At 35.3% G+C, this 11,899-nt stretch overlaps 1 protein-coding gene across 1 annotated transcript in view; it reads left to right on the top strand.

Moving 5' to 3' along the window:
• The window catches only part of LOC107720871 (collagen alpha-1(V) chain-like), a 109,429-nt gene extending 103,129 nt beyond the window's left edge, over positions 1-6,300 (top strand). Inside the window, 4 exon segments of the mRNA XM_016528699.1 lie at positions 441-553; positions 1,881-1,949; positions 5,111-5,344; positions 5,514-6,300. Coding sequence (XP_016384185.1) covers positions 441-553; positions 1,881-1,949; positions 5,111-5,344; positions 5,514-5,660 — 563 coding nt within the window. The 3' untranslated portion in view covers positions 5,661-6,300.
• The last annotated feature ends 5,599 nt before the right edge of the window (positions 6,301-11,899 follow it).

The following is an 11,899-nucleotide window of genomic DNA, read 5'->3' on the forward strand; positions in this document are numbered from 1 at the left end:
CACCCAAAGTCATGATGCAAGTAAGAATAAAATAAAATAAACCTAGCAATATAGATGTAATAACAAAATGTAATACATTTAAAACAATGCATTTAATTAAAATTAAGGATACAAAGCAGCAGAAAATTTTCGGTAAATTTGCAAAAGTTTCCAAAAATGTTCCCAAAAAGTTTTCAAGCAAATTCTCGAAAGTTTACAAAAATTCTGTAATGCCATACTTTTTCTGCCTCTTTGCAACCCTAATTAAGATTTGTCTAAGAATTATCTTAATTTGAAGGCTTTAATTGAATGCATAGTGACGCACAATTAATTACAATTAATGATTAAGTGCCAAATCACATAATTAAAACAATCTGATTTTCAGCCCTGTATTAAATGATTCTCGTTTGAAAATATCAGCAATACATAAAGCTTACGATGGCCCTTGTTTCTGTTTTCAGGTGAATACTGGATTGATCCGAACCAGGGCTGTTCCAGAGACTCTTTCAAAGTGTACTGTAACTTCACAGCAGGTGGAGAGAGCTGCATCTTCCCTGATAAAAAGAGTGAAGGGGTAAGAAATGTTCTCCTGACAGCCACAAAGCAGAACACTCTGGGACGGCTTCCCACAAGTCCACATCAGGAGTAAAGCAGCTTTGATGTCAGAATCACTAAGCACAACACCACTTTAAAAAGCATCACTTATCAAAATTAAGACAAACACACACTAGATTCATCTCACAGTTAGTAGTCCACGGATTCCTGAAAAACCTCCAGAGAGAAATTGTTCAGCTTAACATGCAGAGAGGAATAGAGGTACAGTCTGTTCAATAGGTCACATCTGATTTAGAGGGTTTTTCCACTGAAAATCTATGGGAAGACATACCCTGCACATCACAATGACATTGAATGACCTGTACTTTCTTTCACATTAACCTGAATAAGGTCTATACCAGCTATTCAACTGTTCAAAAGCACCATTCCTGAATATAATGAGGGTTCTTGTATCCTAGTCTTTAATGATGTTTGTGTATTAGATTCTGCACACAAGTGTGACGAGTTATTTGCCTTATTGAGTCTCAGAAGCGTCACTGATGGAGAATCGCTCAGTGGGGTGTGAAGGTGACTCTCAGCACTAAATTCAGTTCTTCCACAGGTTCACTCTTCACACCAGCAGATGCAGACAACAACAAACAAAAAAAACCTCCTCAGGCTTATTCTCACCTCGCACAAATATTTACCAGGGCAAGCTTTAAATTCAAACCAACTCTTGCATCCCGTCGGACTGCTCCGGATGCAAAAGAATAACTCGAAAATGGTTTTTGTTGATCAAATTTGAGTTCTAGGGTTTTTTGTTGACTCATGATGAAAGCAAAATCTGTATTATAAAAACTGAAATATTTAATTATATTACTATTATATCATTACTTTTTTATTATTATTATAGGCATTTTTAAAACTACATTTTAGGTTTTCAAGTGGCACTTTTGTAGTTCGCACAAAAAAATTAATTATGTGAAAATGATACTATTCATTTTATATCAATTTTGTAAACCTTTTTAGAATATATAGGGACTTAGTACAAAAATAAATGATTAAATATTATTATATATTTAATTAAAATTAGATTTGATTATTGTTATAAATTGTATAATAGTTGTGTAAAGCTCACTTTCATTGTATTTTGTTAATTGTAGGGCTGTAGGTTTAATCTGTTCATTTATGATGTCCATTTGTATGTACACTGTCTGCAAGAACATGTCTTATGTGAAAGCCTCTGCCTTGGACAGATTGACAACTACACTGCAAAACAGATCAAAATAATTCCCACAGGCTACCTGTTACTTCCTGTCTGTCTGTCTGTCTGCAGTATTGACTCTAGCTGACTCTTTCTCTCTCAGGCCAGACTCACCTCTTGGGTGAAGGAGAATCCAGGATCGTGGTTCAGTGAATTCAAACGTGGTAAACTGGTAAGAGTGACTCCTCTTTCTTGTCCTCCTGAAATAGTCTTCTATTTTACAGAGCAAAATGGCTCGCTGGCCCAAAGACAGTCCAGGCACATGGTATAGTCGCTACAAGAGAGGGTCCATGGTAAGTAGGAATGCATGAGAGAACGGGCCGGTACCGAGGGTCCACGGATCCTCAGTGTTTCCGGACAATCGGTCTCTAAGCGGCCCGTGCTTCTGCATGTTTCTCGGATCCCTTCGTGGCCGAGCATGGTCATCATCAGAACGGCAGCAAAAAGTGTTTGCTCAGACTTATGGGTAATCTGAGGACTGTGGGCGGAGACATCAGTCAGTCTGTTGCACTAGCAAAAAGACTCAAGAATGTGATTGACATAAACCCGACTTACCCTAGAATTTGTAGATTTGTTAATGTGAAAGGTCTGATTGATGGAATCCAACCCGTCTTCTGTTCCTGTAAGCTTGAGGAAATCACCTTGAAGTGACTGAGTCAGCTAACACATGATTGTCGCTCTGCTCCAAATGCTAGTGAGATGCAAAAGGTGTATCAAACAGCTTCCATTTAAGATACCTTGTTATAGAATTGCATGCATCCTTTGCATCGAAGACAATCGCATTGTGATGAGCTTAGTGAAAAGCTGTGTATAGATTTTTTTTTTTGCAGTATTGAAAAGGTTTAATAGAAAATAGTTCATTCTTAAAAATAGACTTTTTAACAATGCATGTAGATTATCAAGTCAAGAACATGCTAACATCAAACTGTATTGGAATCAACTGTAACAATCAAGTTCAAGTTAGTAAATGTACTTTTTATATAAAAAAGAAGTAAAAACCCAACATTTAGTCAACATTAACATTTTAATTGGACTAAGTTTCAATATAAAGCAAAAATCATGTATGAGAGACAACAAAACAATAAAAGTAATTTTAAGGTAAACTTACATGAAAACTTAGGAACTGAATTAATTGAAAATTATTAACTCAATATATTGTGAAAATCTATGTTGTATTTAACATAATAATACTTAACCATAAAATATTAATCAATTTCTTTTTTAAGAGCAACCTTATTTATGATGGAAACAGACAGTACAAAAAGTCCTTGAGTCATGCTTCATGATTATTTTTAATTTTATTTAAATTCTGGCTAATGAAGATCATTTCAAATCAGTCACTATGAGGCAGTGTTCAGTATTTAATTGATACACTATTATAGTTTTTGTTAATATTTTGAATTAATTAAATTTTTTATATATATTCTGTTTTTACTTTATATATAAAACATTTTATGAAAACACAAATTACTAAAACTTTAAAATTCGTTTTTATAGATTTATTTATGTTTTAGTTTGATTTATTTTAGTACATCAAGGTAAATAAATGAAAATTGTTGGCAACTTGCTGAAGTAAGTTTTCATACACATACATACATAGTTTTATTTAACTGTTATAAATTTAACATAAGCTGCCTTAGAAGATAGACAGTAGACAGTCACTAGTGTTTGGAACAGAGCCTTTGTGTCCATGGCAGATCTCAGTCACTGAGCTTTGGGTTCAGTCTCTCTTGACATTCAGCTGTGATCATGAGGTAATGTGGTAATGGGCAGGTGTTCATGGTGGGTTGCATGCATGCAAAGTCAATGCATATGAGTGTGTGAGAGGACCTCCTAAATCGTAAGTATATAATGATGTGTGTGTGTGCATGGAGCATGCGCTCGCTCTCTCAGTCAGTCACATATGTGTGTGTTTGTGGATCAGAGGAGATGGAGTTTTCTTCTAAACATGGGTTGGTATATTCAAGAATGAAAACAAAACATTTGCATATTTCCGTAATGCAAATGTTGCATCACACCACAAGGGGAGAATTTGCATATAAACCAGTACAACTCATTTGAATATATTAGTGATATTTTTCAGTGGAGTCTGTAACAAAATGAGTTTATCTTCCGTGTTTGAATGTGTAAATGAATTTTGGTGTTTAATACATGCAGAGCTTATCTGTATTGGGAAAAGAGTTTCCTGCTCTTGCCTGACTGATGAAACAAGAGTGTTTAGACACGATAGACACAGATCAGTTTTAACCACATATAAACTTGTATGAGGTGATTTTTCTTTCTTTTTTTTTTGTTTTAGCAAAGATGCATTTATTTGATCAGAAGTGACAGTAAAGACATTTATAATGTTACAAAAAATGTATTACATATAAATGTTGCTCTTTTGAACTTGATATTAAAAATGATCACCGTTTTCACTAAATACGAAGCAGCACAACTGTTTTCAACATTGAAAATAATGTTTCTTGAGCAGCGAATCATATTAGAATAATTTCTGAAGGATCATGTGACACTGAAGACTGCAATAATGATGCTAAAAATTCATCTTTGATCACAGAAATAAATTACATTTGAATATATAATCAAATAGAAAACAGTTATTTGAAATTGTAATAATATTTAACAATATTGCTGTTTTACTGTATTTTTGATCAAATAAATGCAAATTGCAAACTTTTGAACGGTACTGTAAATACATAATTGTTATAGCTAAGTATTTATTCAAAAAGATTGACAATGGTTTCTGACAAATAATTGACAACTAATTTCATAATATATAATCAAATAGAAAACAGTTATTTGAAATTGTAATAATATTTAACAATATTGCTGTTTTTACTGTATTTTTGATCAAATAAATGCAAAATGCAAACTTTTGAACGGTACTGTAAATACATAATTGTTATAGCTAAGTATTTATTCAAAAAGATTGACAATGGTTTCTGACAAATAATTGACAACTAATTTCACTGCAAAAACAAAATTGCCTTAATTTTTTTTAAGTTTTGTTTTTCAGTAAACAAAAATATTTTAAAAATTTAAACAAAATAAACTTACTTAAGAAGAAGAATATAAGTTCAGTCTTGTTTTGAGGTAATATATCTTATTTCAGTAACACTTGATTATTTTATTTTTATTATTATTTTCTAACACTTCACCTGAAAAATTCCTCTTTTTTTTTGCCACTCTAGAGTTTTGAACCCAAATCTAAAACAATAGTGATCAAAGTAGCGTAGGATCGGAGGGGTGCGATGTGTAGTTTTCGGCAGAACCTCCAGGGGGTGTTTGTCCGGCCGTTATCTTTACCGTACCGCTGTCTGATTGTCTGCGCAGCTCTCATACGTGGATGTGGAGGGCAATCCGATCGGAGTGGTCCAGATGACGTTCCTGCGTTTACTCAGTGCCACGGCTCGGCAGAACCTGACATACAACTGTTACCAGTCGGTGGCTTGGCACAACCAGGACCTGGACTCTTACGATAAAGCCATCCGCTTCCTGGGTTCCAACGATGAGGAGATGTCTTACGATAACAACCCGTACATCAGAGCCGCCGTCGACGGATGTGCGGTAAGAGCCGGAAATACTTGCTGAATTCAGAACTGCATACTAACTTACTATTTCAACCATAAAAATCGTAATATTATGCGGTTCTGAATTGTGAAGTTGTTTTTAGCAAGTTTAAACCGAAAACTCCCATAAGCGATGTTCATAACGCTTCCTTTCTTTCCTCCTGCAGTTGAAAAAGGGTTATGAAAAGACTATTCTTGAGATCAACACACCGAAAGTGGAGCAGGTACCATTTGTTGACATTATGTTCAACGATTTCGGCGGAGCGACGCAGAAGTTCGGCTTTGAGGTCGGACCGGCCTGCTTCATCGGCTAAGACTGCTCAGCGAGCACGCGCGAACAAAACATATTCATTTTCTCCGAAAACAAAACACAAGAAAGAAATAGGATGACTTGTTTGTAAAGTTTTGTGTTTCCAAACAAACCCAACAGATACTAAAGTAAGGATAAAAGAAATTTGAAGAAAGAATGGATGTCCAAACAATGGGTTCTTATAACAGAGCAACCTTTTTAACCTCAGTGTACCCTCTGCATCACATGCAAGTTTTGAAACTGGATGAGGTCATCACTCATGACTCTCCCAGCCCCGCCCACTTTACACTCATCCGACTCTTCGCCCCTCCCACAGGCTGTATAGACAGATTAGATCCATACTTTTATTTCCCTCCTGTTCTTGGACTTGTAGCTCTATGCACATACGAGAAATATTTTCCGTTGGTTTGTTTGCTTGGGTTTTATGTTGTTCCTCTTTCCACTTCTAAGCTTTGTTTTTTGTGCATACTTGTCTTCCATTCCCTGGAATGGTGATTATATATATAAATATATATAAATATTTTTTTCTATGTTTGTAAGTACTTTCTGTATATTTTTTTTTCCGGTGAAGTGTTTTTTTTTTGGTTCTGGCTTCAAAACATGCATGTGAACCCATTGAGCGATAAGGACAGAGCTGCTGGTTATTGGAAAAAACGCTTTAAAAAAAATAAAATATACCCCCAATAAAAGAGCCTGAGGAAATTTCCAGTGAATCTGAAGAAGAGAAAGTAAAGGAAATGATTAAAATACGACAAAAAAGCAACTGCAACAGCAACAAAGTCTTATTCCAGATGTGAACAACGTCTTTTTGTAATTTAAACAACAAAATGACAGTAAAAGTAAGAAACAGCCGTAATGTGAGCATTAATTTGCTACCTGTCATGTTGAAGTGGCTTCCGTGGGTCTGTGAGATCGCGACCCGCCTGTATGAGGGGAATCTTTGATCTGACGTTCACGAATCGGTGCTTCCCTGTATCAGAAGAGCACACCATCACACTGAGGAAACATAATATCGGTGAACTAGGTGCTATGTGGTGCTAAAAATATATACCTTTTTTCCTGTACTTGTTTGTTGTAATTGAAAACGGCTCTGCGGTGATACCCAAGCGGTTCCACGTCTTCTGTCAAAGTCCTAGCTTTGCTTCCCGAGGTGGGGAAGTATTTGTATGCATGCCGTAAAATCATATTCATTTATAGATGAGAACACGTTTTTCTTCTGTTATCATTCCTCACCACGTTTGACAAATGTCCAGATTGTTATATGGAGATCATTTATGGTCCTCCAAAGGCTTTAGCTCACACTTTACATTACAACGTTCGCGTCACAGTCTATTCACACGATCTGAAATGGTTAAACGGAGCACAGTTACTGTTAATGCTGTTGTGATTGAGGTATCACGTGTAACATGGACCCTGTAATGTAAAGTGTTACTCTAGCTAACAGAAGCGATGGAAATGAAATGCCTTTTCACACACAATTAGCTTGGGACCTTTTCATTAGATCTTTTTGGAGGGTCCTGTGAATATTTTAACCAAAACGCTTAGAGGAATGAATAGTTAACTTGACTGCCGATTTCAGCTTTCCTTCCAAAGAGATTTCTCTTAATTTAAGAGACTTGAAGACCAAGAATCAGATTGTCTTGTGTGATTATTCACGTTTGTTGTACATTATAAAATTTCGCTAGCATATATTCCTTCACCTGCCAGAATTTGTTGTCATTGACTAGAGCCATCTTGTTATTCATCTATCACACCTTTTGCCACTAGACATTTTCCTGCACTCTTTTGTTCTGCTTTTTGACCACTAGACCTGCTACTGCAAAATCTTGCTCTAATTTTTTTAATATGACTTGAACTGGTTCTTTTAAGAGGATTCAACATGGAATATGCAGTTTTGACACAATTTTATCAGTACGAAACAAATTTCAACCGATTCTTCTGTAAATTTCAAAACCAGCAGTAATGCTGCCAGTAAAGTTTACTCTGTTTTTTTTGTCTTTGTAATGTTCGTTTGTTTGTTTTTGCGGTCGTGTCAAACCTGTGTACGAGAAGATAGAAGAGATATTGGTTTTGTGTCAATAAATTCAGGTTTACTGTGTCCACCCACCCTTGTATGTCTTTTGAAGCATTAAAACTTTCCTGTATGCATGAAAATGTTAAGCTTTCTCTTCCTGTTTCTTCCCACAGCCACATTTCTTTTTTTTTTATCAGCCGTATGATACATCCTCTCAGTGCTCCGATGAAAACAGGCCTGTCCTTCATTGTGAAATGGAGAGAGAGCGATGTTTGTTGTAACTCTCTACCAAAGCCCATGTTCCTTTGTAGTATATTTATTGTATTATTTAAAAATAATAAATGTTAATTGATACCAGTAGTGTTCTTGATATCTGATAAATATATATCTGATATCAGATATACATCTTTATATCTGATAACTGTTATCACTGTGATACATTATGTAGAGTTGCAGAAGAGGAGACGCATGGACATGTGAAATACTCAAGTGAAATGAATTTTTAAAGGGGTCATATGATGCGATTTCAATTTTTCCTTTCTCTTTGGAGTGTTAAGCGTTTTTTGAACCTTAAACCGCATAAAAACATTTCATTACACCAAATACACAAAATAATGTTCTTTTTAGCAGCATCATATGACCCCTTTAAGACTATCACTGGTTATCTGGAACAAAGACTGAAAAACCTTTTCTTATCGTATTAGATGCATATTTAAACAAACCTAAACTGACTTACTTTAAGCTGGAATGATCCTTGTATGATATTATTTTGGGGAGTATTTTGACATGAACAAACCTTATGAGCATGTTCTGCAGCACGACTTGAGATGATCCAGTGAGGATCTTGTGCTTCAATGGAACAAGAACATCTGACCGCCTGTACAAAGAAACTTGATTAGTCACACAGAAATACTTATTTTATATCTTAGTTTTACATTATAAAACATAATCTTCTCAGAGTTTTGGACACCACCATTGAAGAATAATCCAAGGATGTAAAAACATGATTTTGATTATTTTTAGTACAGCTGTGATACATCTAAATATATTAATTCAGGTTAATTGGGACGTTTTTCCCAGTCATCTCAAATTTACAATTTACCTGAATTCACCAAACATTTTTCAGAAATATTTCTTAAGTTTTAAAATGGCACAACCCTAAAATTGCACTTTGGAATCTAGACAATGAAGCAGCTTAAAAACATATTTTTTATATCTATTTTTTTTAAACTTATATTGTTATAAAATGAGCAGAAAATAAGAATGAGCAAGTGTGTCCAAACATTTGTCTGGTAGTACAGCTTGTCCAACCAAAGTACAACTTGCTCTAACTTCAGTCTATGTCTGAAAAAAATTATTTTGTACAGTTTTTTCTTATTTGCCCAATATTAAATATAAATCGAATCAAGATCTTTCTCTATAACTGAAGGTGGTAAAGTGCACACAGGCAGCTGTATTAACCCAGAGCTCAGTGACTGGAGTCTTTTTCTCAAGAGCCCCGGCCGTGTCACTGGCCTAGATCCATCTCAAACAGCCCCGACTGCAGGACGGGGCACTGGAGCAGGGAATATTAACATATCCGGCACATCAGCCCATCTCAGCTGTGAGAGACCACGATCACACAGCTCGCTGTTACTGATCCAAGCAGTTTAACATAGTAAAGAAGAAAACTTCATCTAATTCCTCTTATTGCTGACAACTCTTGTTCATTCAGTTTTGTCTTTAATGAAAATGCCCAAGGTGTTATTGTTGGGTTATAAAATTCATACTCTTGCAATATTTACTCAAATGCAGATTCATAGTTTGCACAGTTTTGCTCTAAAATATCAAACAACTGAAGTTAAAAGTGAGCCAACCAGAAATAAATGACACTGACCATTCAAATTACATCAACAAAACCAGCACAGAACTAACAGCAAAGGCTGCTATTATTAATTCCTCATTTATACAAACTACTCTTATTATATCCTATACCCAAATCAGTGGATATGTTCAAATAAGAATGCTTTCATATTACTCTTTGTGTGTTAGTAACCTGTTATTTTCAATTTAGCATATGTGTGACGCACTCTACCATTTTGAAAGTGGCTCAATTGAGCCGTTATTTGTTGACAAAAGTGATTATAAATAACTTTAGGTTTTGTGTTTTATGTTATTTTTGTTAAAACAAAGTCTTAGCTTCCAAAGTGCGTCAATTTTATTACGAAATTTAAACGATGAGTATGGTTTTTGCCGCTCTTTAATGTGGCGAGATAACATTACACCGCTCTATGTACCTGATCATCTCTCCCGCTTTACTAGTAAATGTAGCATGACATAACAATAAATTAACATCAGCGAGTATGTTAAAAGATACAGCACAACTTACGGAAATGTATAATCTCTCGTGTAATCGCCAAAACGCACGTTTCAACCGTGGAAAGACGTAAAACAACTCGTGTCACCTGACATTACTTTTACCTCAGGAGGACAGTCACTCAACGTCCATACCTAGTAAGTTCGCTAGAAAAAAATATATATTTTAGTTAAGGCATATTTTACACAAAACTGGATTAAAATAGTTAAAATTAAATTTAAATTTAAAATTAAAAGCAGTGTTTTTAACCATGGAAAGACGTAAAAAAAAAAAAACGTGTGAAAAATATAACGTGATGTTTTGTTTGCCCTCAGGTAGTCACTCAACGTTCATATCTCGTCAGTTCGCTAGAAAAAAAATATTTTAGTACAGATATTTTACTTAAAAGTTAAGGCATTTTACACAAAACTGGACTGAAACTGACAAAGCACTGTTTCAAAGGCAGAAAGACGTACATAAAACAACTCTTAAAACAACCTCACATGACAAATTTTACCTCAGGAAAGTCACTCAATGTCCATTTCTCATCAGTTCGCTAGAAAAAAAAAATGTAGTTAAGGTATTTTACACAAAATGGATTAAAATACAAGATAAACACTGGTGGATAACTGAATTACTGTAAACATGCAAAGTAATGAGGTCATTCAAAAACAGCATATTATTGATTGAGATGTTTATTGTTGAATACAGTTTCATATATTACATAACGATAGTTATTAAAAAATAGTAGACAGTAGCCTATGCAGTATAAAATAAACATTATGCCAGTATTTATTCTGAACATACTCCATTTTTATTTTAGCTCCTTCTGAAATACTGTATTCTTGAAATTGATAGACGGATCTAAGCAGAGAGGACGTCATGAAGGACAGCTACAGAAATAAAGGTTCCTATAATTTATGTACAGCATGAATGAAAGAATAAAGCTGTAACTGCGAACATGGCCTTTAGGAGTGTTTGAAATGAAGGCGCACTGCGAGGACACTGGGGTGCGATCACTCTAACTGAGAAACAGGAAAGCTTTGAAATGGAAAGTGCACATCTGTGGAAGTGAATTGAAGGAATGTGCTTCACATTAAGAGAAGCCAGAGAACATTTCTCTATCACAGCCTGTGGAAGGAGGGATGAACTCACAGAAGAGAGAGAGCGAGAGAGATGCAGGAGGAGAGACGCGTCTGATGTGTAAATTCATCAGTCTCTGTGTGATGTTCATCTCTGGAGACTCGGGGACTCATTTACAATCAAACCACACACGATTAAGCTCATCTATCTATCTATCTATCTATATATATATATATATATATATCATCAGTAGATTGTTAGCACTGGTCTGTAGGTCGTGTCTGATCAAAGTGACACACAGCAGTGAAGCAGTGACATGATCAGCTGTGAGGCACACTTGTACATTACAGCAAACCAAAAGTCAGATTCAATGAAGAAAATGTGTTAACTGCTATCACACACCTCATCCAGACTGTGACTGTGTTTGTGATATGAAATAGTGTTAATTGAATTATCTGCAATGATTATAACAACCCAAGAATAATGAACATATGGCTTTTTACGTTGTTATTTCATTACTGCAGGGTAATGGGCTGTTTCTGGCAGTGAGTAGAGAGAGTAAGTTCAAGTGACTCTCCGGACACACACACACACACACACACACACATGTCTGGTTTGCTATCCTTGTGGGGACTCTCCATAGGCGTAATGGTTTTTATACTGTTCAGACCGTATTTTCTATTGACCTACACAAACCCTACACCTAAACCTACCCCTCACAGGAAACTTTCTGCATTTTTAGATTTTCAAAAAACTTCATTCTGTATGATTTATAAGCTTTTGTACCTCAATTTAGGTCCCCACCGTGACA

Source organism: Sinocyclocheilus rhinocerous, unplaced genomic scaffold, assembly GCF_001515625.1.
Source record: "Sinocyclocheilus rhinocerous isolate Xijiao unplaced genomic scaffold, SAMN03320098_v1.1 scaffold751, whole genome shotgun sequence".
NCBI classification, from domain to species: Eukaryota; Metazoa; Chordata; class Actinopteri; order Cypriniformes; family Cyprinidae; genus Sinocyclocheilus; species Sinocyclocheilus rhinocerous.